Raw genomic sequence first — 24,062 nt, 5'->3', positions numbered from 1 at the left:
GCGTACCTTTTCTCCTCTTCGTCCTCCAATTTCTTCACCACGGAGTCGATCTGGGACAAGGCGGTCGACGGATCCCATTTATCTGATCAGTCCTACATCGACATTGGGAAAGAAACCTATCCTGATGGCCTGTCACGTTTCCCAATGTCAATGTAGCCTTGTAGATGGATAGGTTTCTTTCCCAATGTCGATTTAGGACTGATCCAGATAACTGGGATCCGTCGACCGCCTTGTCCCTGATCTGACTCCTTCGTGAAGAAATCGGAGGACGAAGAGGAGAAAAGGTACGCGGGAGACTTCATGAACAGCCTGGGAGCCTTTACGAAGGCGTCTGCGATCCGAAGTCGAACAATGCATCCCCCTGCTCTAGCGCCAACCTGCCTCCTTCGCGGAGGTGCCAGCAGAGGCATTAGAAAGACCCTGAATGTATCAAGGTTATTTACCATCCTCAATATACACAGAATCAAGAATCAATGTGAAGCAATAGGCGAAGAATGCACCCAACTCCTGCTAGGATAAAGCGCTTTATTTCGAACAGCGCAAATTGGAAACAGAAGGACGTTCGCAGATTCAAACCTACCCTGTCCCAGCTGTGCCAGCATACCCCATTCTAGCATTGACCTGGAATCCGCCTATCCCTGCGTCTGAGGTGCAGAACCCGGCCAAGGCCATCACTAGAGGCCACCCTCCAACTGCATCTGCGCGGCAGGCCATTTCCCTGACCAAGCGCTCAATCCAGCGCTCGACCCAACACCTACCATCCGAATTTGAGATCAGCGAGATGCCTCAAAATCCCGGTTCCGAGCAAAATTATGGGATGGCCTAACATGGTTTAGTTCGTGTGCGAATAAACGCAACCTATTTCTTTACCATCTACACGTCAAATTCATTTTTGGTTGCTCATAGGTACTATCCATTACAATTTCGAGGTACCTGATCCTTAGCTATGGTTACTGTATGATTTCCTTTTCCTACCTTAGGTTTACAAAAGATCATCATTCATGGAATATATGTTCATTCCAACGAAAGGGGTATCTATACCTATATCATTGCGACCTCGTCCGTGCAGTACCCCGAACAGCCATTCCTCCATCTGGACCTTCAATCCATACATCCCAGGCCCCGGACTCATTCTTAGGCTTGCCGCAGATAACCAGCTCCTCCTCAACGAACAGAGGTGCTAAGTTTCTATAGTCAATATCGCTAATGCAAAGATTTAACCGGCTCAGCTGTTGCTGAAGCACGGTCAGCAGAAGCGTGAGCGTCAGTGGGCCATGTACCAATAAATTTCGGTATCCTTCTTGGTTCTGGGTATAGCTCTTATCAAGATGGATGGAATGGGCATTGAAAGTCAGCGCTGAGAATCGAAATAAAAGCGCTTTGGTAGGTATGAGGGCATGGCGGAATGTCGCGTCGGAGGGGGCTTTATTCTCGCGGTGATTTATTAGCACATTTAATCTTATGTTCAAGTCTTGGAGGTTATTTGCGCACGTTTGACAGTCCTATTAGGCTCGTCGAACTGCGCTTTATCAGCCTCGATCTGGGCGCTAGTTTTCAGGCGCATGAAGATGAGGTCGCGGTTCTCGATAACAGATGATTCCCCGACATCGTCTTTGTTTTCTTTCCATAGCCGGTCCCAAGTCTGCTCGGCCGTTTCTTCCTCGGGAACATTGCCAATGCGTCGCTCGATTGTAACAATTACTTTCTCGTCTCCCTCACGTCCCTTGACTGTCACGTTGCGAATTGATTCTATGCAGACCGCGCGACTGCCATCCAAAGGTGGACTGGGCACGGGGAATCTTAGATTTCCACCTACCCAAAGACGCCGACTGAAAGGTTCACCGGGAGTATGTAGCTTGTCTGTACAGTCCGGGAGTAGTTGGGACAGTGTCACTTGCGGCGGAAAATAGATCAAGTGGTGGCCGACCGGTAGCGGGGACGGATCTCGTACTGAGGGCAGGGTTGTATCATCAGAGGTTGTGGACTGTGGAAGAAGATCACGAAGCGTAAGGTTCAGAAGATGGGAGGGTTGGGGATGTAGATAGTCGTAAGTCAACGGGAGCTTCCTCGTGGTCAGTTCATTGTGCAAGCGCTCCGAGAGCGAGCTGTAATTCCGAGATGCAAACGTGCCTCTCAAGTAGAGCAGTGACCGAAGCGAATTTCTCTTCGAGGGTAGAGACATCTTGGGAAGAGCGCAAATCGTGAAGTCCAAATGCCGAGCAACACAACCTCACATCCCTGCGTCTGTTTGGTTTGTTTGTGGCCTATTTCGGAGTTACGTTTAGCCCTCACCGCTCAGGGACCGAACATCGGATGTCAACAAGTTGAGATGCACTCGGAGATTAGTTACACAGTAGATTCAATTCTACACAGTATTTAATTCCAACCTCCCCATTGGCGAAGGCCACTTCGTACTACAATCACAATGACTCGCTTGAGAGTAGCTTTCCTAGGGCCACTGGCATCCTTTTCGCACCAGGTATGAAAGCCGCACCCCACACCCTTGCAAAACGCCGACGATTGATCCCCTTCCCAGGCCGCCGCAGACTCCTTTAGCAAATTGACTGCCGATCTCCTACCTCACGCCTCATTCGCAGATGCCTTCGCCGCACTCCAAAATAAAGAAGTCGACTACGCCGTGATCCCGTGCGAGAACTCGACCAATGGCTCGGTCGTCCAGACGCTAGACCTTCTGGCAGACCGGGAAGATGCATATACAGACGTAAAAGTATGCGGGGAGCATTACTTGACAGTCCACCACTGTCTGTTGGCGCGCAAAGGCTTATATCCCGGTGGTTGGGCGGAGTATGACGGCTCAATAACCAAGCTCTATACACACCCGCAGGCATGGGGCCAATGCGAAAACTTCCTGTCGAAACATTTCAAGGGCGTCGAGAGACAAGATGTCTCATCTACATCCAAGGCGGCGGAGATTGTCTCGAAGGATATGGTTGAACGAGGCGCTGCCATTGCCAGTCGCTTTGCGGCGGAACACCATGGGACGGATGTGCTGCGGGAGGATATTGAGGACAGGGCAGACAACACTACGCGTTTCCTCATTTTGAGAAATGTGCTCAGTGAACGAAGTGCGCAGCTTGAATTTGAGCAGCCGAGTCCGCCTACGGTGGGAGGCCAGACCGCTCAACTTACCCACAAGACTTTGATTACTTTCACGATCGATCATTCTTCTCCCGGTGCTTTGGCGAATGCGCTGCTCATTTTCAAGGCTCATGGACTGAATCTCACGACCATCAATACAAGACCGAGTTTGAAGAAACCGTGGCAGTATATCTTCTTCGTTGAGTGTGGGAAAACAGCATCGGAAGGGAACGGAGAGGCTGTCCGCAATGCTCTCCATGATTTGCGACAAGTCACTGAGACATGTAGGGATTTTGGGACGTGGAAAGACCAGCTGAGGGCAAGCAATGTTTGACTCTACTGACTCGCCCTGAGTTGATGTTTTAATCTGATCTGTTCGAGTGAGAGCACTACACTGATTGTTGTGTCGACGCGATGCAGGCATCCTATTCACTGAAGACATTTCGATCTACTATACGAATGAATGAAAGAGCAATGCATGTACGGTCGACGACGGGCAAAGCGCGCAAGACAAAAGTCATTTACAGTCGTTTACAGTCATTTAAGTAAACAAGAGCACCTTCTATAGCAACAGCAACCTTTTCAAGTGCCTTTTTTTTAGAGCAAACAATGAACGAAATGCCAGAAAATGCCATCCCGGGAGGAAACGACAGAACTGGCCAAGCACCAACACAATCCAACGCCGTCCGGCTTACATCGAGTAAGCAGTGCAAGCAGCGGTGGATGACCAAATGCTGTTGCTAACAGCACCCAACCTTCTCATTGCAATTTGTTCCTTCATCTCAGACACCGGGGTGACCCCAGTGTGTGTATCATGGAGCTTGGATGACACTGTAGTCGAGAATTAGCACTCAACCCCAAAGAGACTAGCAAGACTGAATGTCTTACCTCTGAGCAGCGTCGCTGCGTTTGGACCAGGCCGGTGGTGGTTATCCTCTACGGACGCCTTGGTTCCATCGCGGGAGTCGCTGTCATGTTCCACGGGGCGAGCCGTCAAAAGGCTCGCCGCGGGAGCTTCTGGCCGTTCATCCTCGCTCTCTGCGAGGGGGCAATACCGTCAATCTGCACCAGTTAATATTGGTCATGACCCCAAAAAAAGCAGAAGGGAACTAACCATCGTAGAACTCGTCATCGTCACTGACATCGGCAAGCTGTTCAAAGTTGACCTTGTATCGGAGGATAGCACCAATACCACCGAATCCCTTGACGAACTGGTTTCCTTCGCCGGATCGGTCAGACACAAATTCAAGGGTGGCTCCGAAGTCCTTGTAGGCCTCAGCGAGCCACTCGAGGAAGGAGCTTGAGTCGATAACCTCCATTTCCGCACCAGTGTCCTTGTCAAGGAAAAGTTCACGGTTGGCCTCCTGGGTCTTGTTCGTGTGCAGAACAACCTCAGTGCCTGCCGAAGTCTTCATGACCCAGCGGGTGACTTCCAGGTTCTCGTGAACGATCAAGATTTCAGCAGCACCAAGCTCCAGTGCCTTGAGGGTATCTTCAATGCCGTAGCAGACCTTGCCGGTATCCTGACTGATCTCCTGGAAATACTGACCAATGAGCTTCTTCTCCTGGACGAACTTGACATTGCTCAGGGTCTCGCCAGCCAGTTCGATGGCCTGGTTGAAACCGTTCTCGCCACCGTAGGAAACATCAACAACCTTGATGACCTTGGACTGCAGACGACCGTCGAACAGGTCAGAGGCGTTGAGATCGTTCTTGAAATCAGCAGAACCCGCCAAAACGATACCAGCAACATTGGGCTTGTCGTTAGTGATGTAATTCTGGACAGCCAATTCAGCGATCTTGCGAACATAGTTGTGGCGCTTTTCCTCACGCAGACGCGAGAAACGCAAAGCGGATTGACCACCACGACCCTGTATAGATCAGTAAGGATGAACATAGTATTCGACGAAAAGAGTTTACTTACGTGCTTCTTGGGCAGATCGACAGAGAGACGCTGGAGGATCTCACGGGTGTTACCACTGAGGGTACCGAACAATGTACCGTTACCATCCATAACGATGAAACCGAACTTCTTGTCAGCCTCGAGAAGCTCGCTCAAGGCTTCGGTGTGGAACTTGTTGTCACAGAGGTAGAGGGAGGTATTGATGGGCTTGAAGGGTTCGAAATCGATGTTAATTTTGCGCTCCTTTCCTTCCGAGGTGATAATTTCACCACAGTACACGACCAGTCCATTGGGAGGGACTTTGTTATAGAGCTTCAGACGCTGCTGAGTAGAGGTAATGGCGGACAAGACGGAGAGACGGTTCACTCGCGACTTGATGTTGGATGCGGTACCCTATTGGTGCAGTTAGACAGCGTTCGGCGCAAATCAATCTGGGACATGGTTTACATACATATTCTTCAGCCAACATCTTTGCTGCTCTGCTGATCTGATCCTTGGGGGCTTAATTGAAATGTTAGAGGCGGCAGTGAGTGGGGAGGGGCAGTGACCGCGTACGAATAATGAGCGAGATCATGGAAGTTCCATTTCCACGAGCGGATTCAAGACGCTTGATCAGCTTCTTGACCTTCCAGATCTCGATATTCTTCTCTGCTTCGTTGGGCGGAGGGGCGCTCATCTTGGCGAGGCGACAGTTGGTCAGGGGAAAGAGTATCGGAGGCCCTGCGGACGCCTAAAGATCGGTCAGTACTGGAACGGGAGTCGGCGAACAAAAAATTTGGGTCTTCCAACCTTTTTTACACCTAAAAATGAGTCAGTGCCTGGACAGGTGGCGAAAGTGAAGGCTGCCTAGTATTTTTTCATATATAGCCTCAGAGAAGGAGTCACTCACCGTAACTTTATGACGTTCAAAAGCAACAGGCAAATTTCCTCGTGGGGAAGTTTGTTCGAGGGGTCCAGTCGGTTGGCCTGATGAGGTAAGCCAGGGTTACCCCCAGGGCCGACGGGTGACGTATCTGGTACTTGTCCGGATAGGCCAACAGCCGGGCGGTCAGGTACCGGTACATGTGGCTCATTTTTCATGCATGTAGGTGTGTACTCCATAGATGTAGTTCGTGTACTGTGTAGAACCATGTCTACCTTGAAGTATATCGAAATTGGCCTCAGGCCTCTTTATGGTGGCCACGAAGACGCCCACTGAATTGTGGCTTTTCTCTTCCGTGATACTGCAACGCCTTTGGTCCCAAGTTGGGCAAGAGATTGACATCCCCACAGTGTGGTCAACAAACATGGCATATGCATACATAGAAACGTACAGTCTATAGCAGATCTAATGGTACTTCCACTGCAATATACATACAGTGGACTTGATCCCATTCAATTAGTCACATATAATGCGTAAACAAAACCCGTAGCTTATCAAATCGTGATCCGCACCCCACAATCTTTGTGGAAGCTCAGACGCTAAGCTCTTTTCAATATCGACTCGCGCTGGTCTCTTATCTGTCGATAGCTATCTCCATGTGATAAGTGAGGGGAGTTTTCCTGATTCCCTTCTCTCGGGCTATTTGACCTTTCTCTCGCCCTGCATCTCAATTGCTATTTGCCGAGTCCTTGCCGAACTTGGACCACTCGATATACAACCACGAGGTCACGATAGCAGCGGGTTGGTAACGTGGGAACATGGCTAGGAACGGAAGAACAGACTACGATGACAGTGAGCCGGTATCAGGCTCCTTGAGGATGCCAGCTGCGACGCCAAGCTCATACGATTATGGCAATTTAGATCGGGGCAGTTCGATCGCCGAATCCGAGATTGGAGGCAGAGAGAGGTAATAGCGCGGTGGTTGTACACGAAAGCTTGGAGTATGGCTAATTTGCTCCTTACAGGTCATCTTCGTTCTCATCTCGATTTCGCCAAGCGGGAGGTGTTAACAGTCTGGACAACTTTGCGCGATCTTGGCAGAGAGCAGCTGCCTTCCCGGAGGTCATTCCAAGACGATCTTCCTTTGTGTCCGTGGAGTCAGACGATGAACTGGCAATCGCTACCGGTCAGAGCTACGGTTCTCAATCCTGGGGTAGGCGCTCCGATATAGAGCGACCCCTTCTTCGTGAAGTCTCGGACTCGGGCTCGGGCTCAGACCGGGATGATGGGGATTCGCGAGCACCCGATTCATCTAAGAGGACACTTCCTAGTACCAGACTGCTTGCTTCTTCGTTCGATAGGGGTTTCGCTACTTCGTACGGTACGATCTCCTCGCGGATGAGTGAGTCGACGCGGCGAAATGCGATTATTTTTCACAGAGAGCAATTACCTCACGCACATCTAGACGGAGCTGGAGACCCGGATCGGGGTCCGTTGCTTGTCAAGCATATTCAACACGAAGATGGCACAAAGGAGGACGTCATTGTCGGACAATCCACTGTTCCGCAGACAATCTTCAATTCGGTCAATGTGTTGATCGGTATCGGCTTGCTGAGTCTCCCCTTGGCCTTGAAGCATGCCGGTTGGGTAGTAGGGCTGTTGTTCCTCCTGTTCTCCGCAGTGGCAACCTCCTACACTGCCAAGATTCTGGCCAAATGTCTGGATGCTGACCGGAGCGTTGTCACGTATGCTGATCTCGCTTATATCAGTTTCGGACACAATGCCCGCTTAATTACCAGTTTCCTGTTCTGCCTGGAACTTCTAGGTGCATGTGTTGCGCTAGTCGTGCTTTTTGCAGACAGCTTATACGCTCTGCTACCTGGATTGAGCATCCTTGAATGGAAGATCGTCTGTGGAGTCGTACTTATCCCACTCAATTTCTTGCCACTACGATTCCTGAGTATCACTAGCATCTTGGGTATAGTCTCATGCACATCGAGTAAGTCTTCTTTGCATTGTGTTTGATTGCGGTGGGGATATGGGACTGACTGCTTGACAGTTGTGGTACTTATTTGCATAGATGGCCTCATCAAGCCCGATTCCCCGGGCTCCCTGCGACAGCCAGCTAACACGTTCCTCTTCCCTGAGAACTGGGCCACCATACCTCTCAGCTTCGGTCTAATCATGTGTAAGTTCACAACCAAAGCAACCATGTTGATATATGCTAACTTTGTGACAGCACCCTGGGGTGGGCACGGCGTCTTCCCTAACATCTACAGAGATATGAGACATCCTCATAAGTACGGCAAGAGCCTTTGGGCCACTTATCTATTCACGGTAAGTACATATTGAAGTGATAAGAATGGGATTCGATTCTGACAAGTTGACAGTTTACTCTGGACTGCTCCATGGCGATTATTGGCTGGCTCATGTTTGGTGATATCGTCTTCGACGAAATCACGGCAAACGTCCTCACCGTCACCGACTACCCACAGTCCATGTCTATCTGTATTATAATCTTCATCTCGATCATTCCGCTCACGAAAGTACCACTGAAGTGAGTACAATGCCTTCCTCCGAAGATTGTTCTCAAACACTGCTGACAAGGACAGTGCCCGGCCTCTTGTGGCCACATTTGAAGTTCTTTGCGGACTCCATGTGCCTGCTCGGGAGGGCTACGAAACCATCCATCAAATCTCACGGGCGATGATCCGCGTTATTCTCGTGGCCATGATTGTGGTTTTGGCGATCGTCTTCCCGGCGTTTGACCGTATCATAGCATTCATGGGATCGTTCTTGTGTTTCACCATTTGCATCATCCTCCCTCTTGCATTTTACCTCAAGATCTTTGGCAAGGAGATCAACCGAGGTGAGTATATTATGGATTGGATCCTGCTCATCGTTTCTTCGATCTTGGCAGCCGTGGGCACCGTCTGGGCCTTTTTGCCACAGGAAATGCTCACTGCAAACTAGTTTACCCGCAGCGTTGGCGCAGCGAGTGAATAGCATATTGCACATCTTTGCATACATATAATCACTTTTTGTTGAGAATGATAGCGAAATTGTTTCTTGTCCCGCCGGACCTTAACTCCTCCTTTTTGAAAGACTTAGGCGAGTAGTCACCCGTATGTTCCCAAAGATGAAAGACGAGCTTCGAAGTTCGTTTGCTTTGAGTAAGACGGAATCCCAAGCAATTCATAATCTCTCCAAGCCTTTCCTCGTTAAGGTAGCGTGAGTTATCGACGCATGCAATCGGCAACACGAGGAAAAGACTTGGCGCAAGCTCAATTGGGCATTTCGAGGTCAGGAACTGGACACACCGCTTGAGCATCTCGCCTCGTCCAGTGGCATCAGGGACATAGTTAAGCACCAAAGACAGACTGATTATATTGAAACGTTCATCCTCACCCTCAGGCAAAGGCCGTTCCATAAAATCCTGCTTGAGAATTCCAGACTCTTGGGAATTCAAGTCGATGCGCGTAACATCCAATGCCGGGTTGATAGAGCAAGCGTTTTTGGTGCTCAAAGCACCGACTTCAAGGACGCGGAGCTTCGGAATGGTCTTGTTCCATTGATTCAGCTGCGGCTTGATCCAGTCGATGAGGACTTTGCTGGAATCACCGCCACGATCCATGGATTGGCCCAGTTTACTGGCGATCTGATAACTCTCCAAACCGCCGTTGGCTTGGATTTGAGCATCAATACTGCTGACTTTGGCTTCATCGCCGGCTGCTAGGGCTTGCGCCCGAGCTTTGAGAAGTCGATGATGAGAGCGGATTAGAGTGCGGGTCGCTTTGGCTGAGAGCGAGGCTCCCTTGGACCTGGCGATTGGAGGTCGAGTATGCGACAACAACATCGGCCTCTTTGATTTTCTTTTGGGTGCCATTTTGTGAAAGAGACCGGGAAGTCAGAGAAACAGTCCAAACACCGAGAACCGTTCGTGTTGATCAAGTTCTCTTGAGGAATGAATATACACAAGGTGAGAAGAGCGCCAGCTGCGAAAGTGATGTTCAAGAAAACCCGAAGCTTGAAAAGATCCCCAAATACGATGCTAATTCTGATTGGTTCGAGACCATACATACCGTAAGTGGAAGTAATGAAAATTACACAAATACAGATCCAGCCGATAGAGGTCACCTGACCCACACAGCGCTAGGGTTTTCGCTAAGCGAGCACCACTCCAAATCCGCTCGACTTTTGACATTGCGATAATCCATCATCGACAGCGACCGACGACAGCCATGGCCCCCTCCGACAACAAGACCGGTATGTTCAAAGCACTATGCGCTACCTCTATTGCGATTGCCGACTTGCCATTTGTGAATTCGCCTTGTGGACGAGGATATCGGGGTTCAAAAATTTCGACATTTGGAGATCACCTCGCAAAGCGCCAGACAACGCAAGGAACATATCGACAAACACATCTACATCGCCAATCAATATGTCCGCCGATCTCGAATGCGCCTCCAGCTCTGAATATCTCTCTGAATCCCTCGATCTACCACATCCACACCGGCGAAATTCGCAAATGGCAATCTCCAATTTTTTCTTCATATTTCGAACTTTCCTCTACTCAGTTCACAAGCTAACGAAATACTCTACAGGCAAGAACAAGGCCAACGCCGCCGCCAAGGCGGTTGCCAAGGGCGCTTCGGTACGTAGCAAAAGATGAAGCAGACCAAAGAAACCCTTTTGGAGCCTATCGCTAACGCGGTTGTGGCAACAGCTTCACAAGTCCCGCAAGGTGTACACCTCGGCCACCTTCCACCGCCCCAAGACCCTCCAGCTGTCGCGGTCCCCCAAGTACCCCCGCGTGTCGGTCAACCACGGCCCCGCTCTGGACTTCAACAAGATTGTTCTGTACCCCCTGAACACCGAGTCCGCCATGAAGAAGATCGAGGAGAACAACACCCTTGTCTTCATTGTCAACGTCAAGTCCAACAAGCGCCAGATCAAGCAGGCTCTTAAGAAGCTGTACGATGTTGACACCGTCAAGATCAACACTCTTATCCGGTATGTTTCCATTCTTCGGGAGGAACTCAATTCGGAATGTATAACTAATTATGTGATAGCCCCGACGGAACAAAGAAGGCCTTCGCCCGCCTCACTCCCGATGTCGATGCTCTCGACATTGCCGCTACCAAGCTGGCCATTGTTTAAATGGGGTGCTCGAAATGGGATTTGTCTTGGGTTTTGGCGAACTTGTTTTACACTGCGGTGATGCTAAAAAACCAGCCGGGCTGAATGATCAAAAAGAACATAACTTGTGAAAGTGAAATGCCACGATTCCACACGAATCACGGACTTGTCGGTCTTGTATTGATGACTTGTTCGAATATTGTAGATGTAGTGTCATTGTAGATATATGGTAGCTTGCGGAGCAGCGCAAGGCAGTTTCAACTTGTCACAGGCTTTATCTGATGTGGCAGCTCAAGTATCGCCTTATTTAGTCTAGGCATGAAGCTTGCTCCAGCTTAGCAGACCCTATCTTCGGTGGGTACTGTATCTTCCAGCATCCCAAGGCCTTCCAAAACGACCCCATGTTCTACAGATTTACACCTTAACAAATTAAATAACGAGAACGACATGGTCCATAACTTCCAGACTAGTATACAAAAGACATCACCGTCTATCCACCACCAAGTTCAAACCCGAAAGAAACCGAGAGGAACGATGCAGAGCACCAATCGACCCCCACCAACCCAATCCTAGCAATCTATTGCGATTCTAGACGATGGCGCCTGGGAAAGAAAGAAAACAATAGAAACGAAAGCAAAAGCTTAGTGACCAGGTCCACCACGCATGGCATCCAACTTGGACAAAACAGCCAAGCTAGTATCCATCCAACGGTCAACGCAGTTCTGCGCGCAGGCGGTCTCGGACTTATCGAGGGATCCGGACGAGATCTTGCTGGTGATGCACTTTTCCCAGCACACTTCGTTCAGGTGGTGGACAGCTGTTGAGGGAGTTAGCTGGGATTCTTCGAGATGACACAATCAATTGCAGGAGCTAGACAGATATCACATATCACGAATCACAAGAACCCATGTAGATCCAGATATCCGATGAGGAAAAAGAGGTAACTCACTCTGTTGGATATTGGACTTCTGAGCCTCACTGGTCAAGACCTGGTTGAGCTCTTTCTTGTCATTCTCATTGAGCTTGGTGAGATCGAGTTGCTGTTCCATTTTGGTTATTGAAGTGTAAGGTAGGAAGTAGAAGGTAGAGATGCGATAGTTGTAGAGTGTAGGCTGTAGAAAGATAGTGTACTAAGGATAGCTAGTATGATCCCATCCGCATCAAAATCAAAAGGCGGTAACACCCGGCACAAAAATGACGCGGCAGTTTTCTGCTATCGATAGCGAACGTTCTTTCCCTTTCTTGACTTCACATTATTAACCATCCAAACCTCAGTCCTGCACAATACTCCCCAAGACAACCTCTATCATTGATAGCTATCTGCATCTGCATCTGCTTACACAGATACCACCATACACATACATACCCAGCACGATGCCTCCAATCCGCACAGCCCGCAATCGCAAACCGCCCCCCGCAGGCTTCGACGATCTCGAAGATACACTGCTAGAATTCAGCAACAAGATGAAAGATGCCGAGAATGCCTCGCACGAAGGAAAGAAGAAATACGAGGTTCTCTGGCCCATATTCCAGATTAGTCACCAGCGTACGTATCCAGCCCTTTCTACCAAGCTATACGCTACGCCACCGTGCTCTTAAGCATGGCAGTTGAAACAGCAAAAGCAAAAGCGGAAAGAAAGCGAAAGCTAACATTTACTTATCTACAGGCTCACGCTACATCTACGATCTGTACTACGAGAAAGAAGCGATTTCGAAAGAGTTGTACGACTGGCTGCTGAAGAATAAGTATGCCGATGCGAACTTGATTGCGAAGTGGAAGAAGCAGGGATATGAGAAGGTATGTTTTGAGTTGAGTTCTGGAGGTTATGGATGCTAACTGGTATCAGTTGTGCTGTTTGCGATGTGTTCAGACGAAAGAGACGAATTTTAATTCTACGTGTATCTGTCGGGTGCCAAAGGCGCAGTTGAAGGAGGATCAGACGGTTCAGTGTGTTAGCTGTGGCTGTCGGGGTTGTGGAAGTAGCGACTAGGGAGTCGACTCGAAGTCCCCTGCATTAATGGGATAGGGCGTTTGGGTAGCATTTCTTCAATTTCTTTCTTTTTATTGGATCCATTGGGTCAATCAGATACCCTTAGTTAACTACAAGACTGAATGGCAGTTTGATAATCAGACAAATGATCTTCAGCTAAACTACATTAACTACCAACGCCATCCCATTTCCCTTAAGCCCCCAACCATCATAAAACCATATCGCTTGCATGTACATCTCATCGTCATTAATGTCGTGACCAGGCCATCCCGGGCTGGAAGAAATGTCAGAACCCGGCGCAGCCCAAAAACTCTCAAACACCAGAAAACATCTCGAACCAACTCCATACACAAAACTCAAAACAAAGACAAACGGGGAATAAGAGGATAGTGAGAACAATGCATCGGGAACAAACATAACCAACAAGGGTGTCTCTCAGAGATCCCACCCAAACAAAACAGAAACCAGTTAGAACAAGGTGGTATTGCGGTGGCTGATGTGCGGTCGAGAGTGAAGCGATTTGGGCTTCAGGGTCTCATCTCGACTCTTGCCTCCGATTTTTTGGAAGCCCTGTAGGAGATCAACTCCATCGACGTCTGTTGGGCTGTCATTGCTCTCGTCGAACAGGTGGAATGAGAAGAAATCTTCCTGGCCAGCATCTCCGAAGCGAGTATCCGGGAGCTTGGACGGCGATTCAGGAAAGAATGCAGACTTGGAGCGGGGCAGCGGAGGTATCCCCAGCTTGGTATTAACGTTGCTGGAAGTGATATCTGAAAGCACAGGGTTACCACCATCACTTCGTTGGCGTTTGGCTGAACGCTTCTCCGGAGAGCCATATGTGACCTGTCCTGATCCCGAGTCTGCGAATACGTCGAAGCTGGCATGGAAATGATCATGATGAGGTGTGTATGTCTCATCCTGAAGGTTGAAGGCGGGGCTCCAAGGAAGAGTATCTTCAGAAAGACCCAAATGCTTAATGGGCGAGTTGACCATTTGCTGAATCTTGCGACGATGATTGCGCAGGTTGGTGTTAGGAGACACAGATGGCGGAGGCCTGGCGGGCTTCTTGAACTTGATGATCGGCGTCAATGGAGGTGGCTGCATGCTCACATATTGACTGCGGAGAGGCGATGAACCGACGGTGGGATTGGGGTTTTTGCGAGCTGCCGGCTGACCAGGGCTCACCTCGTGAGAGGAGCTGCGCATGCGTGCAATCTCTTCTTCGGCACGGCCGCGTTTGATACGCGGTGGCTCAATATCCAAATCAGATGTCAGAATGTGGCCGGCCTTGTTTGGCCGCAGAGCTGATGACTCCAAAGACGAGAAGTAGCCGCTGTCATTCATGGTGATCGACTTGCGTTTGCGTGGACGAGGCGCAGGGGTAGGGCCGGACTGGGTCGGTGTTGGAGGTGTACCCTGGCGGGCGAATCGAGGAGGCGCAATCGGGGGAGACGATCTGATGGCCTGCGACGGCGAAGAAGGGGGCAGTGGGCGTGGCGCAGGCATTGGGGCCACTTCGTCCGCATCGTCTTGAAGAGCCGGATCGGACGCTGGCAATGTCGCATCTGAAGACAAGTCGTTTGGAGGCGGTCTGGGAGGAGGTGCACGGTGAGAAGGCGCGGAATATGCAGGCTGTGGCGGTACCATCCAAGTCGTGGTGCTGGCCGTTTGCGACTGGATGAGATCCTTCTGCGGGGCGGCGGGGAGAGGAAGGCTAGACATAGTCGCGCGGCGCACTTGTTTGTCCTTCAGGAACTGAATCTCCATACCGGGCTCAATGGCCCAGTAGTTGCCCTTGCCAGGGTCATCCTTGGGTCGCTCTTGCTTGATGAAAGCCTTGTTCAGACTAAGGTTGTGGCGAATGCTGTTCTGCCAGCCTGGGTCGCTGTTCTTGTAGTACGAGAAGGTGTCGGAGATCCACTTGTAGATCTGAGCCAAGGTCAAGCGCCGATTGTTGGCGCGCAATATGGACATGCCGATCAAAGTCGCGTAGCTGTACGGTGGCTTAGTACCATCATCTTCAATCGGCGGCATCTCGTGCGGCTCCGGGAGGAAAGCCATTGACGCGTCGTCGCGCTTTTGCTTCTTGTTGGAACGTTCTTTCAGCGGCGCAGCCTCCATGAGTGTGCGCTTCATCGGCAGTTTCGATTCATAAGACGGTTCTGGGAAGTCTGCGAAACTTTCATTGGACGGTTCTTCCGGGAAGCGGTTCTCTTTTGAGGACTCTGTGTTGACGCTGGAGAAGGTCGTGAAGAGGGCGGAATGTGGCATTGATGGTTGAGAGTATATATGGAAGGGCGCTTTCTTGGTTGGAGAGTCGGTAGTAAACATGGGAGGAGCGGGAGCAGAGATGGGGACGAAACCAAGTTTTCCGTGGCCCGGATGCGAGCCTTGGGAGTGAAGGCTTTTTGTCGGCGATGGCCTGTGCGGGTCCGAGGGAGGAGGGAAAGACGAGTTCTGAATGGGCTGGAGTGGTAGCGGTGAGGGTTGCAGACGGGGCTGCGATCTGATGATCTCTTGCGCTGATGGGGCTAGCACTGGAGGAAAGTGTGCGCCCGAAGAACGCGTCGGTCCCATAATCTAATTGATAGGACACCAAGTCACACTGCCACCAGTCGCCAAATGGACTGTGTGACGCGTAAACAGTTGAGGGAAAGGGCGCGACTGTTCAAAACAAGGCCTCCGGCCGAGTTTGCGACACACGAGCGAGCCGTGGCTTGGGGGTGTGTGATGAGACTGTGCAGAGAATTCCAAATGAACCAATAGTAGATCGAGAACTCCAAACAAGAAACCTCAGGCCGTCATGCGCAGGCAAGTTGGGCCCCAAGGCGCTAAGACGACAACGTCGAGGCGCGAATCAGGCGGCAGAGATAACCAAGTGTGGATGAGGTCTTTGGATTGTGGAAACTGAAAGGGAAAAATAGCCAAAAGGACCAAGTGTCCAGTTTTCAGGATAGAGATAGAAGATAGAGATAGAAGATAGAGATAGAAGATAGAGATAGATAGAGGATAGGATAGAGGATAGAAAATAATAAGAGAGAATACAAAGAGTCTAGGGAAGAAGAGAGAAGACCTCGGGAGAGCAAACCGGCTTTGGTTCAAAGATGGGGCTCTTGTGGAAGATCAAGGTCAGGCTCTCGAGATAATTTCTTCCTCTCTTTTTCTTTTCTTTTCAATAAGCTTGGAAGGCACTAAAACATATTATAGAATCTAGCAATGTTCAAGTCTTTCAGAGAAGTAGAAAGGCGGGGGGGGAGGAGTTAGAGAGAGGAGATCGAAGATGGAGTGGGATAAGACGATGATACCTGTCAGGTATGGTCATATCTTTGACGCGTCACGCGTTTTAGTATGGCGATTAGGGCCTATCAGTCCTGTAATTTTGGTAATCTGAATTCAAATCTGGTACCAAAGGGGGGGGCTCGCCCTTGCTGGCATTTTTCTAGCGCCGATCTGATCCACCGATGGACGAAGTATGCGACGGATGTACTTGTATGTCAGGTCCAACAGCATTATTTGGAGGAGATGACACTATTGAATATGTTCTTATATATGGATTATGGAATTGGAGGTAATTGAGTTATACGGATTACCTCAAGATATAGCACTCAATAATACTCACTACCTAGTACCTTGAATATGTACGTTGTTAAGGTCATATAAATATACTCCATGACATGAGTCTCAGCTAACAGGCCGAGACAACGCCAGATACCAGCTACGTACTTCTTTAATCCCACCATCAGCATCGTCATTGGCTCGACCATCCCGGTATGTGGACGTGTCGATGTAACTCTGAAACGGTCGACTTCTTCTTCACCCCTTGTTCCGCTTGTCATGGAGGATCTTCCTAACGCCCTTCCCCGGGACCCCGACTAGTGGTCGATGGCTCTCAGCTTCCTCGAGGGCCAATGGACTCACTGTGCCTCCAATGCATGTGCTGCAGTCTTGTCTGCAGCTGCCGCAACCTAGTCAGTACGTAGTGGATTACTACTGCGTACTAAGTCAGTACTCGATTGGAATAAAGCGGAGTGGCTATTTGCTCGAATCTAGGGGAGAACCCTAGTCCCTCAGTCTCCTACCCTTACTTTGTAAATCAGAGACCACCATGTAACAGATTTCATGCACTGTAACTAGTATATATGCTCTCAACGCCTGGAAGTGATCATCACTCAATCATGAATATAAACGCTTCATGACATATATTCTGCAGAACCAGAAAAAGCAAAAATGAAGAAAGAAAATGGAAGCTGTACAGATGAAGGAAAATAGAAACACGCAAAAATTAAACGAAGCAGACGCCAAGTCCCATGCATCACAAAAAAAAGAAAGCATATGCTTGGTCTTCCCACCAGATCGTGCCCCCTTTCTTTCTGGGGGCTTCGACGGGCCGATGCCATGACTTTTCTCTATCTTAATAAAAACCCAAGGGATATCTTCTAACAACCAAAAATCTTTGCTCGACGCAAAATCAGGGGACATTTAGTCCAAAAAGGTGAACATGCTCGTATGGATGATATTCAGGGCACGGTCGGCATCTCGTTCTTCAATGACGCAGGAAATATTGATCTCACTTGCACCTGTGAGGGGAAAAAAAGACAGTTAGTCCCAGTCAAGGGTAGAGCGAAGGGGGTTGGGGGAGCGGGGATCAGCAATTATTCACTCACCTTGCGAAATCATCTCGATATTCACGTTGTTCTCCCCGAGAGTAGTGAACATACGGCCGGCTACGCCGATCATATTCTTCATCTGTTTGCCGACCAGGCTGAGGATAGCCATCTCAGGAATGATGTCCACGGTTCCATACCGCCCGAGGTCATTCAATGCACCTTGGAGATCCTCGTTCACGATCTGATATTCATCCCGTCCGTTGCCATTGAGCATGGGCATCTCCGAGTGAAGGGCCAAAGACACATGGACCTCACTGGTCGAGATCAAATCAATGGAGAGGCGCCACTTGTCCAGCACGGAGAAAATGCCTGCAAAGAAACCATGGGATAGCGACCGCTTGTTGGAATGTACGTTGATGACCAGGATATTGTGTTTGATGGTCACTGCCGTGGGCCGTTTGGGGGTCTTCAGGAAACTGGGACTCCGGGTGCGGAACAGACGGGGATCATGTCCTGGTGTGGTTCTCTCTAATTCGGCCACAGAGTCGGGGAAGATGATGGTGCCCTCGTTCCTCGGGTTCATGACATTCTTGATGCGGATGGGAATCCGTGCGCGAATAACTTGCTCCATGGTGAACGGATGGATGACTTCGGATCCATAGAACGTCAATTCGGCGGCTTCGGCGGGGGTGATGGTGGGGAGCAGGCGAGCCGTGGGCACTTTACGGGGATCCGCAGTGAAGATACCGTCAACCTCCTTCCACACTTGCAGCTCCTGCGCGCGGGTGCCAACAGCGACAAGAGCCGCACACAGATCGGTATATCCACGACCGATCTGATCGAGCAGACCTCCGGGAATGGGGCCGAAGTAACCGGTCATCACAGGCACTCGATGCCCACAAACCTCGACCTTGCGACCGAAAGCCGCAGCCAGGTTATTATAAAAGTCCTGATCCAGACCGTGGTTGCCAATAGGGAAATCAATAATGTCGGACAGATCCACATACTGCGAATCCACCCCGCGGTCTTGCAGCAAGGCGGCCATGAGCCGACAGCTCAGCTTCTCGCCGGCACTGATTACCTTATCCACACAGCGTGCACTGATCTCTCCCAGGGTCTGGGCGGCCTCGAGGACCTTGAGTACTCGTTCGATTTCTCCGGTGATGTCCGCAATCGCCTGCTCCCTCAATTCCGCCGACTGCAATTCTTCCTGGGCGACTTTGACATGTTCCAAACGAACAGCCTCCACCAATGCCAGATAATCCTGCGAGTTAGGGTTCTCGGCATGCCGCGCTGCTCGCAATAATCTATTCGAAACTTTGTATCAGTACCTCGATCTTATTCGGCCGGCAGGTATGACAGTGACTCACCTGTTTGTGGTGCCTTCAGCTTTGGTCGAACTGCTCCGTGCAGAACATACAACGGCAACTCTGTTGTGCACAAGGCTGGGTCTATAAGGGAACTCAATCAGCGTCCATCTCAACCATCAATTCGAGAATGCGTCATACTTGACCACCTGCTCAGTGATGTTGAGCGCGAACTTGCCAACACTAGTGCCGCCGAATTTCTGCACAACCCAATTGCTGTGGGCCTGTGCAGTTGTTGGCGAATTTGAATCCAGTAGTGTGGTGGCCATGGTGTCAACCCCAGATTCAGATACCTAAGTCAATATAGTAGTCGTCCAAGGGAAAGAGGAAGTGGTTTGCGAGGGAAGACAGGCGAAAGCGGAGACTCTTTAGGCCCATTCCGGGTCCTGAATTTTTTTAATTTTTAATTTTTAATTTTTTTCGGTGACTCAATTGCCAATAGAGTTTTGGGTGGTGGATACCGCCTTCTGGATTGGGCCAGGTACCAGACGATGTCGGAGCCCCTCGGTCACGCCATTTCTCATCTGCCCCTCGCCAGGTGGGGTGCATCCACGCAGTACTACAAAGTATACGCCGAACAACATAGATCAATAACTTGGTCGGTTGGTCCTGTTGATAAGTACAACATGCCATGACTGACTGGTTATCATTCTCCGGGCTATTGTCTACTTAGTCTTTGATGTCTACTCTGTACATTGTCATTTATCACATCTTTTCCTTCTTTCTTTTACTCTTAAGTTATCCTGCGGCGAACTGGTTACTGGTATGCTACCGAGGCCCCCAGTGTGTTAGTTATCCCGATCTCACGTAATTCTTATATGACATCTAGACATGTGCAACTACGGGGGTCTTGATTCCGAGGCCTCGAATTCGATACAGCTCAAGCAAACTAAATTCTCCCCGCAGGATATGCATAGATGTCGACAAGTGGATCCAGTACAATTGTACTGTATAGGCTTTGCCGCAAAGCCTTTGGCAGAATCTACAGTGGCGTCAGGATAGAGCGGGTGGTAACAGGGTGGCTGATGTACCGGGATAAAATCTAGATCACAATCTTCCATGCAATATTCCATTCTGGTCAACGTTGTGTTCCATGGCTTGCATACATGTATACTGTACCTCCGTACGTTGTTGATGTACGGCCGTACGCCCTAGGGCGTATGGATATGGCGGTGGGTCCCGACAAACGGGCGTCCTCATTTAGGCATCAAATCAAGCAATCTTCTTCGTGTATACTTCGATATACTTCCGACTCAACAACATTGTATTTACTTTACCGTCACTTTTGATCATTTTCTTTAGTACACTCCTGTGGATACACTCATCTCTATTTTGGCACACATCTACCAAACCAACATATCAATTTCCTCTCCAGTCACTTCTGGACGAAAATATCATGGCCGACAATACCATCGCATCATGTCCCTTTTGTCCCTTCACGGACTCCGATGCCGACTTTGTCACCCAGCACATAGAGTTTTGCCACCCGGAGACCGGGTTGTCTGGTTTCTTGCAGGATGACCCGCTTGAAACCCCTGATCAAAATTTTGCTCCGCAGCCAGATGACGAATACGGCGCAGACAAATATGTTGATTGTCCACATGGATGCGGTGAGACGGTAGCAAGTACCGAGCTATCAAGTCACCTGGATCTACATGTTGCAGAGGATATTGCATTTGACGACACGGCGGCAACAGCGGGACGCTCAACGACAGACTCATATGTCCACGATGACTACCAGGCGTTTGACGATGGAGACTCCCTCGATATTCCCGATTACAAGAAAGGCAAGCGTGGGATGCAACGAGACTCCACGCGAGCGAATACAGCTAAACAGCCTCGCCCTCACAGTCCCCCACGGACTATCAATGCCAATGGCGTCAAAAGATTGGGGGTATCTATCCTGTACCTGCTGACCCGTATCTGGATCATCATATACTGATCATTTACAGCGCTCAGAACTAGGCCCCCATGCCCACGAGAAGAAGATGCCATCATGGCTAAGGAACATGTTGGAAAAGGGCGGCAGCACATCAAAGCAGACCCAAATCACATCAGACGGCAAACTCATGCGACGCGAGGTAGTGGAAAACGAGACTGACAATCTTATTCCCGTCCTTGCTCGTTTATGCGAACAAGACAGTTCTGTCAAACGGGCATTCTTCTGTAGCCCAAAGGTGCGCCATATTTGTAAGATGCGCCGAGAAGGCGGGTTCTGTGGATATCGCAATATCCAAATGATGGTATCTTGGCTGCAGAAGTCCCGTGGATTTGGCCACGAGCATTTCTCCGCTAAAGGGCCAACGATTCTTGAGCTGCAGGACATGATTGAGTTGGCCTGGGATATGGGATTCAACAGTTCTGGAAGAGCAGAAACAGGTGGTATCAAAGGCACACGCAAATTCATTGGAACACCCGAAGTAAGTTTCTAGTTGGCACGCTTATGTTCAGTCTTGCTAATGATGGACTAGGCACAAGCACTTTTCATGAGCCTGGGCATCCCGTGAGTTATCTAACCTTCTTGCCTTTGACGCCGCTTACCCAGTCACTAGATGCGAAGCGAGGAGCCTGTCGGAATCAAGCGACACACGGGCCTGTGATGCCCTATACCAAGATGTCGCTGAATACTTTCGGTCAGCTTGTTCACCAGAAGATGAGCAAAAAAGGATCGTCAAAACCGATCTATCTCCAATCTACTTCCAGCATCAAGGTAAAGCCCGTTATCCTTGTTGGCACATATACTCCTCTCTAACATGACCAGGGCATTCGATGACCATCATTGGATTTGAAATTCGAGAAGACGGTAGTTCAAATCTGCTGGTCTTCGACCCAATGTTCAAGACTTCTCCTGCAATGGAGCGTCTGCTTGGGACCTTTGTCAAACCCTCTGACCCGACTCGTCTTCTCAAAGCATACCGCAGAGGAACGCCTTATCTGCAAAAGTACAAGATCTTTGAGCTTCTCAAGTAAGTGACCAATTCTTGGTGGTTCCAAATTTCCAGTGCTGATCTATGGTAGGCTACCTGTTTACAACCAGCATGAGACTGCATCCACATAGGCTCAATTATTCTCATTCATGACGTCGCATAGCCTCAGCCTTATACCTGATACCTGATACCATCATTACCATGACCGTTTCATGACAGAACATTGAAAGTCACTTTGTACACACTGTTATGCATGTTGTTGCCAAATGCGGCAACTTACCCCTCCACGATAAGATAGCCGGAATGAAAATTAGTCCGATGGAATTATTTCATCTGGGGAAATCAACCTTCACTTGTACCTTCAATTCCTATTTAATTCTCCATAAATCTCCATAAATCATGCGCACCTCTCCGAACGTGATCATCACTGGCACCCCCGGCGTGGGCAAGACCGTGCACTGTGAACAACTCGCGCAAGAAATCGGCTTGAAGCATCTGTCCATCAACCAGATAGCCAAAGACCGTGATTGCTTCGACGAATACGACGAGGAATTGAAGACATGGGTAGTCGATGAGGACAAGGTAGGACAACTTTGGACGCACACAAAGCCGCTGGCATTCCACACCTTTCGTCAAGCTCAAGACCAAGAATTCACATACTAACCCATATACTCCGCAGCTCCTCGATGCCCTCGAAGACGAAATCCCTAACGGCGGCTACCTAATCGACTGGCACGCCTGCGATCTCTTCCCGAAATCCTGGATCGATCTCGTCGTTGTGCTCCGTTGCCCCACTACAGATATCCTATATGACCGACTTTCCTCAAGGTAAGACAATCCCGGGAAACTCCTCAATCTACTCGACTCAACTTCTAACATTTGTTTCAAGGGGCTACCACGAGAAAAAGCTAGAAGAAAACGTCGACGCGGAGATCTTCGGCGTCCTAATCGACGAAGCGCGAGAAGCTTTCGACGAAGAGATTGTGGTAGAATTGACGAGCGAGCAGGATTCAGACGTGGACTCGAACTGTCAGCGAATCGCGCAATGGGTCGAATCATGGAAGCAAACGCAGCAGAACGCGGACTGAGAACTGGTCTCCATATACAACATCTTTCTTTTTCCTCGTTTCTCATTCTATGGTCTTCGCCTAGGCCGAGTTATATACCCATTGGCAAATCGATTTACCGTTGTTCGGCGAGCCACTGCTGCAACTTCACCAGCGCCTTGTATCTGTGCGAGATCTTGTTCTGTTTTGGGATTTCTTAGTAGATATCTTTGTTTGCACGGTCAACACGCTTACCTTTTCCTCCTTGTCCATCTCGGCATAGGTTTGTTTGCCGTCATATTCAAAGATCGGGTCCCAGCCTAGTCCATGTCAGAGCTTCAATCTTTAATATACATCGTTGGGGATATCCAACTTACCAAAGTTCGTCGGGCCTCTGGGTCGCACGATAGCACCCTGTTTACAGTTAGATCGACACACACACACACACATAGACTGTAAATCTCTCACCTCAGTTCTCCCCTGGAAGATAAGCGGCTCTTCACCGGGCCCGGGACAAAAGGCAAAGGTACAAACAGCCTCAGCACCGCGATCCTCAAACCCATCAAGCATCTTATTCAGTCCCTCATGGCCCAAATTCTCCATAAACGATTTGCTAGACCCATCAGCATGATTTCCACAACACAAGTAAAAAGAACAGAAAACATACATATAAGGCCCAGGCAAACCCTTAAGCGCGCGGAACTCCAGCGCCGTATCCTCCGTCAAAGCAGGACCATTGATCTGCGCCTCATCAGCATTATACCCTTTCAAGTTACCCCATTTAAGATTGAAAGAGTAAAGCAGAACATGGACATGGGCATGTACATACCGCTTCAGCCGCACGTCTAGCCTTTTCCTTAGCGATTTCCTCGATTGTGCCCTGGATCTCGGGGACGTCGACCTCCTGGTTATCGACTTCGATGACATTGCCGAGGATGGCGCGCACCTCGCGGAGCTTGTTCTTGTTGCCGGTGATGAAGTTGAGCTTGGTCAGAGGCATTTTGGCGTTGGTATGATTAGGGATGTGTTTCTTCTAACGTTCAGGTGTGAAGGCTTCGGGGTTAAGGTGGGACTTGGAGGACCCACTGGGCCCGTCACCGCTATCCTCCAGGGCGAGGTAC

General features: G+C 49.7%; 14 protein-coding genes across 14 annotated transcripts; 7 read left to right on the top strand and 7 right to left on the bottom strand.

Moving 5' to 3' along the window:
• Window positions 1–351: 351 nt before the first annotated feature.
• N7515_002942 (uncharacterized protein) lies at window positions 352–826 on the top strand (the record flags this gene model as incomplete). The annotated part of the gene is made up of 2 exons (XM_056663686.1): window positions 352–426; window positions 515–826. 2 exons carry the CDS (start codon window positions 352–354, stop codon window positions 824–826), a joined length of 387 nt encoding a protein of 128 aa, XP_056525799.1.
• Window positions 827–1,046: 220 nt separating this feature from the next.
• On the bottom strand, window positions 1,047–2,182 carry N7515_002941 (uncharacterized protein; the record flags this gene model as incomplete). The annotated part of the gene is made up of 2 exons (XM_056663685.1): window positions 1,047–1,423; window positions 1,492–2,182. 2 exons carry the CDS (start codon window positions 2,180–2,182, stop codon window positions 1,047–1,049), a joined length of 1,068 nt encoding a protein of 355 aa, XP_056525798.1.
• Window positions 2,183–2,425: 243 nt separating this feature from the next.
• Window positions 2,426–3,433, top strand: N7515_002940 (prephenate dehydratase PHA2; the record flags this gene model as incomplete). The annotated part of the gene is made up of 2 exons (XM_056663684.1): window positions 2,426–2,479; window positions 2,537–3,433. The coding sequence occupies 2 exons, from the start codon at window positions 2,426–2,428 to the stop codon at window positions 3,431–3,433; spliced, it is 951 nt and encodes a 316-aa protein (XP_056525797.1).
• A 357-nt stretch (window positions 3,434–3,790) lies between these two features.
• On the bottom strand, window positions 3,791–5,678 carry N7515_002939 (translation termination factor eRF1; the record flags this gene model as incomplete). Its single annotated transcript, XM_056663683.1, has 6 exons — window positions 3,791–3,930; window positions 3,988–4,137; window positions 4,214–4,970; window positions 5,024–5,395; window positions 5,454–5,503; window positions 5,558–5,678. 6 exons carry the CDS (start codon window positions 5,676–5,678, stop codon window positions 3,791–3,793), a joined length of 1,590 nt encoding a protein of 529 aa, XP_056525796.1.
• Window positions 5,679–6,682: 1,004 nt separating this feature from the next.
• N7515_002938 (putative transporter) lies at window positions 6,683–8,837 on the top strand (the record flags this gene model as incomplete). Its single annotated transcript, XM_056663682.1, has 6 exons — window positions 6,683–6,831; window positions 6,890–7,863; window positions 7,924–8,052; window positions 8,104–8,201; window positions 8,255–8,421; window positions 8,477–8,837. The coding sequence occupies 6 exons, from the start codon at window positions 6,683–6,685 to the stop codon at window positions 8,835–8,837; spliced, it is 1,878 nt and encodes a 625-aa protein (XP_056525795.1).
• A 61-nt stretch (window positions 8,838–8,898) lies between these two features.
• Window positions 8,899–9,750, bottom strand: N7515_002937 (25S rRNA (adenine2142-N1)-methyltransferase; the record flags this gene model as incomplete). The annotated part of the gene is made up of 1 exon (XM_056663681.1): window positions 8,899–9,750. The coding sequence occupies one exon, from the start codon at window positions 9,748–9,750 to the stop codon at window positions 8,899–8,901; it is 852 nt and encodes a 283-aa protein (XP_056525794.1).
• A 355-nt stretch (window positions 9,751–10,105) lies between these two features.
• N7515_002936 (60S ribosomal protein uL23) lies at window positions 10,106–11,024 on the top strand (the record flags this gene model as incomplete). The annotated part of the gene is made up of 4 exons (XM_056663680.1): window positions 10,106–10,130; window positions 10,469–10,518; window positions 10,591–10,877; window positions 10,937–11,024. 4 exons carry the CDS (start codon window positions 10,106–10,108, stop codon window positions 11,022–11,024), a joined length of 450 nt encoding a protein of 149 aa, XP_056525793.1.
• Window positions 11,025–11,644: 620 nt separating this feature from the next.
• N7515_002935 (Tim10/DDP family zinc finger protein) lies at window positions 11,645–12,052 on the bottom strand (the record flags this gene model as incomplete). The annotated part of the gene is made up of 2 exons (XM_056663679.1): window positions 11,645–11,820; window positions 11,953–12,052. The coding sequence occupies 2 exons, from the start codon at window positions 12,050–12,052 to the stop codon at window positions 11,645–11,647; spliced, it is 276 nt and encodes a 91-aa protein (XP_056525792.1).
• A 325-nt stretch (window positions 12,053–12,377) lies between these two features.
• Window positions 12,378–12,994, top strand: N7515_002934 (BUD31 family protein; the record flags this gene model as incomplete). Its single annotated transcript, XM_056663678.1, has 3 exons — window positions 12,378–12,549; window positions 12,671–12,801; window positions 12,851–12,994. 3 exons carry the CDS (start codon window positions 12,378–12,380, stop codon window positions 12,992–12,994), a joined length of 447 nt encoding a protein of 148 aa, XP_056525791.1.
• A 468-nt stretch (window positions 12,995–13,462) lies between these two features.
• Window positions 13,463–15,571, bottom strand: N7515_002933 (forkhead box transcription factor; the record flags this gene model as incomplete). The annotated part of the gene is made up of 1 exon (XM_056663677.1): window positions 13,463–15,571. One exon carries the CDS (start codon window positions 15,569–15,571, stop codon window positions 13,463–13,465), a length of 2,109 nt encoding a protein of 702 aa, XP_056525790.1.
• A 1,902-nt stretch (window positions 15,572–17,473) lies between these two features.
• Window positions 17,474–19,237, bottom strand: N7515_002932 (aspartate kinase; the record flags this gene model as incomplete). Its single annotated transcript, XM_056663676.1, has 4 exons — window positions 17,474–17,571; window positions 17,659–18,908; window positions 18,972–19,052; window positions 19,110–19,237. The coding sequence occupies 4 exons, from the start codon at window positions 19,235–19,237 to the stop codon at window positions 17,474–17,476; spliced, it is 1,557 nt and encodes a 518-aa protein (XP_056525789.1).
• A 1,127-nt stretch (window positions 19,238–20,364) lies between these two features.
• N7515_002931 (uncharacterized protein) lies at window positions 20,365–21,938 on the top strand (the record flags this gene model as incomplete). Its single annotated transcript, XM_056663675.1, has 5 exons — window positions 20,365–20,862; window positions 20,921–21,388; window positions 21,440–21,471; window positions 21,521–21,678; window positions 21,730–21,938. The coding sequence occupies 5 exons, from the start codon at window positions 20,365–20,367 to the stop codon at window positions 21,936–21,938; spliced, it is 1,365 nt and encodes a 454-aa protein (XP_056525788.1).
• Window positions 21,939–22,294: 356 nt separating this feature from the next.
• Window positions 22,295–22,983, top strand: N7515_002930 (nucleoside triphosphates FAP7; the record flags this gene model as incomplete). Its single annotated transcript, XM_056663674.1, has 3 exons — window positions 22,295–22,477; window positions 22,575–22,723; window positions 22,785–22,983. 3 exons carry the CDS (start codon window positions 22,295–22,297, stop codon window positions 22,981–22,983), a joined length of 531 nt encoding a protein of 176 aa, XP_056525787.1.
• Window positions 22,984–23,077: 94 nt separating this feature from the next.
• Window positions 23,078–23,941, bottom strand: N7515_002929 (non-canonical purine NTP pyrophosphatase; the record flags this gene model as incomplete). Its single annotated transcript, XM_056663673.1, has 6 exons — window positions 23,078–23,143; window positions 23,197–23,261; window positions 23,319–23,355; window positions 23,410–23,554; window positions 23,609–23,682; window positions 23,771–23,941. The coding sequence occupies 6 exons, from the start codon at window positions 23,939–23,941 to the stop codon at window positions 23,078–23,080; spliced, it is 558 nt and encodes a 185-aa protein (XP_056525786.1).
• Between the last annotated feature and the right edge of the window lie 121 nt (window positions 23,942–24,062).

This window comes from Penicillium bovifimosum (assembly GCF_028826915.1).
Source record: "Penicillium bovifimosum strain IBT 22155 chromosome Unknown utg000002l_segment0_segment0, whole genome shotgun sequence".
NCBI lineage: Eukaryota > Fungi > Ascomycota > Eurotiomycetes > Eurotiales > Aspergillaceae > Penicillium > Penicillium bovifimosum.
Note: the sequence above shows the minus strand (reverse complement) of the source record. Positions and strands in the feature narration are given on the sequence as shown.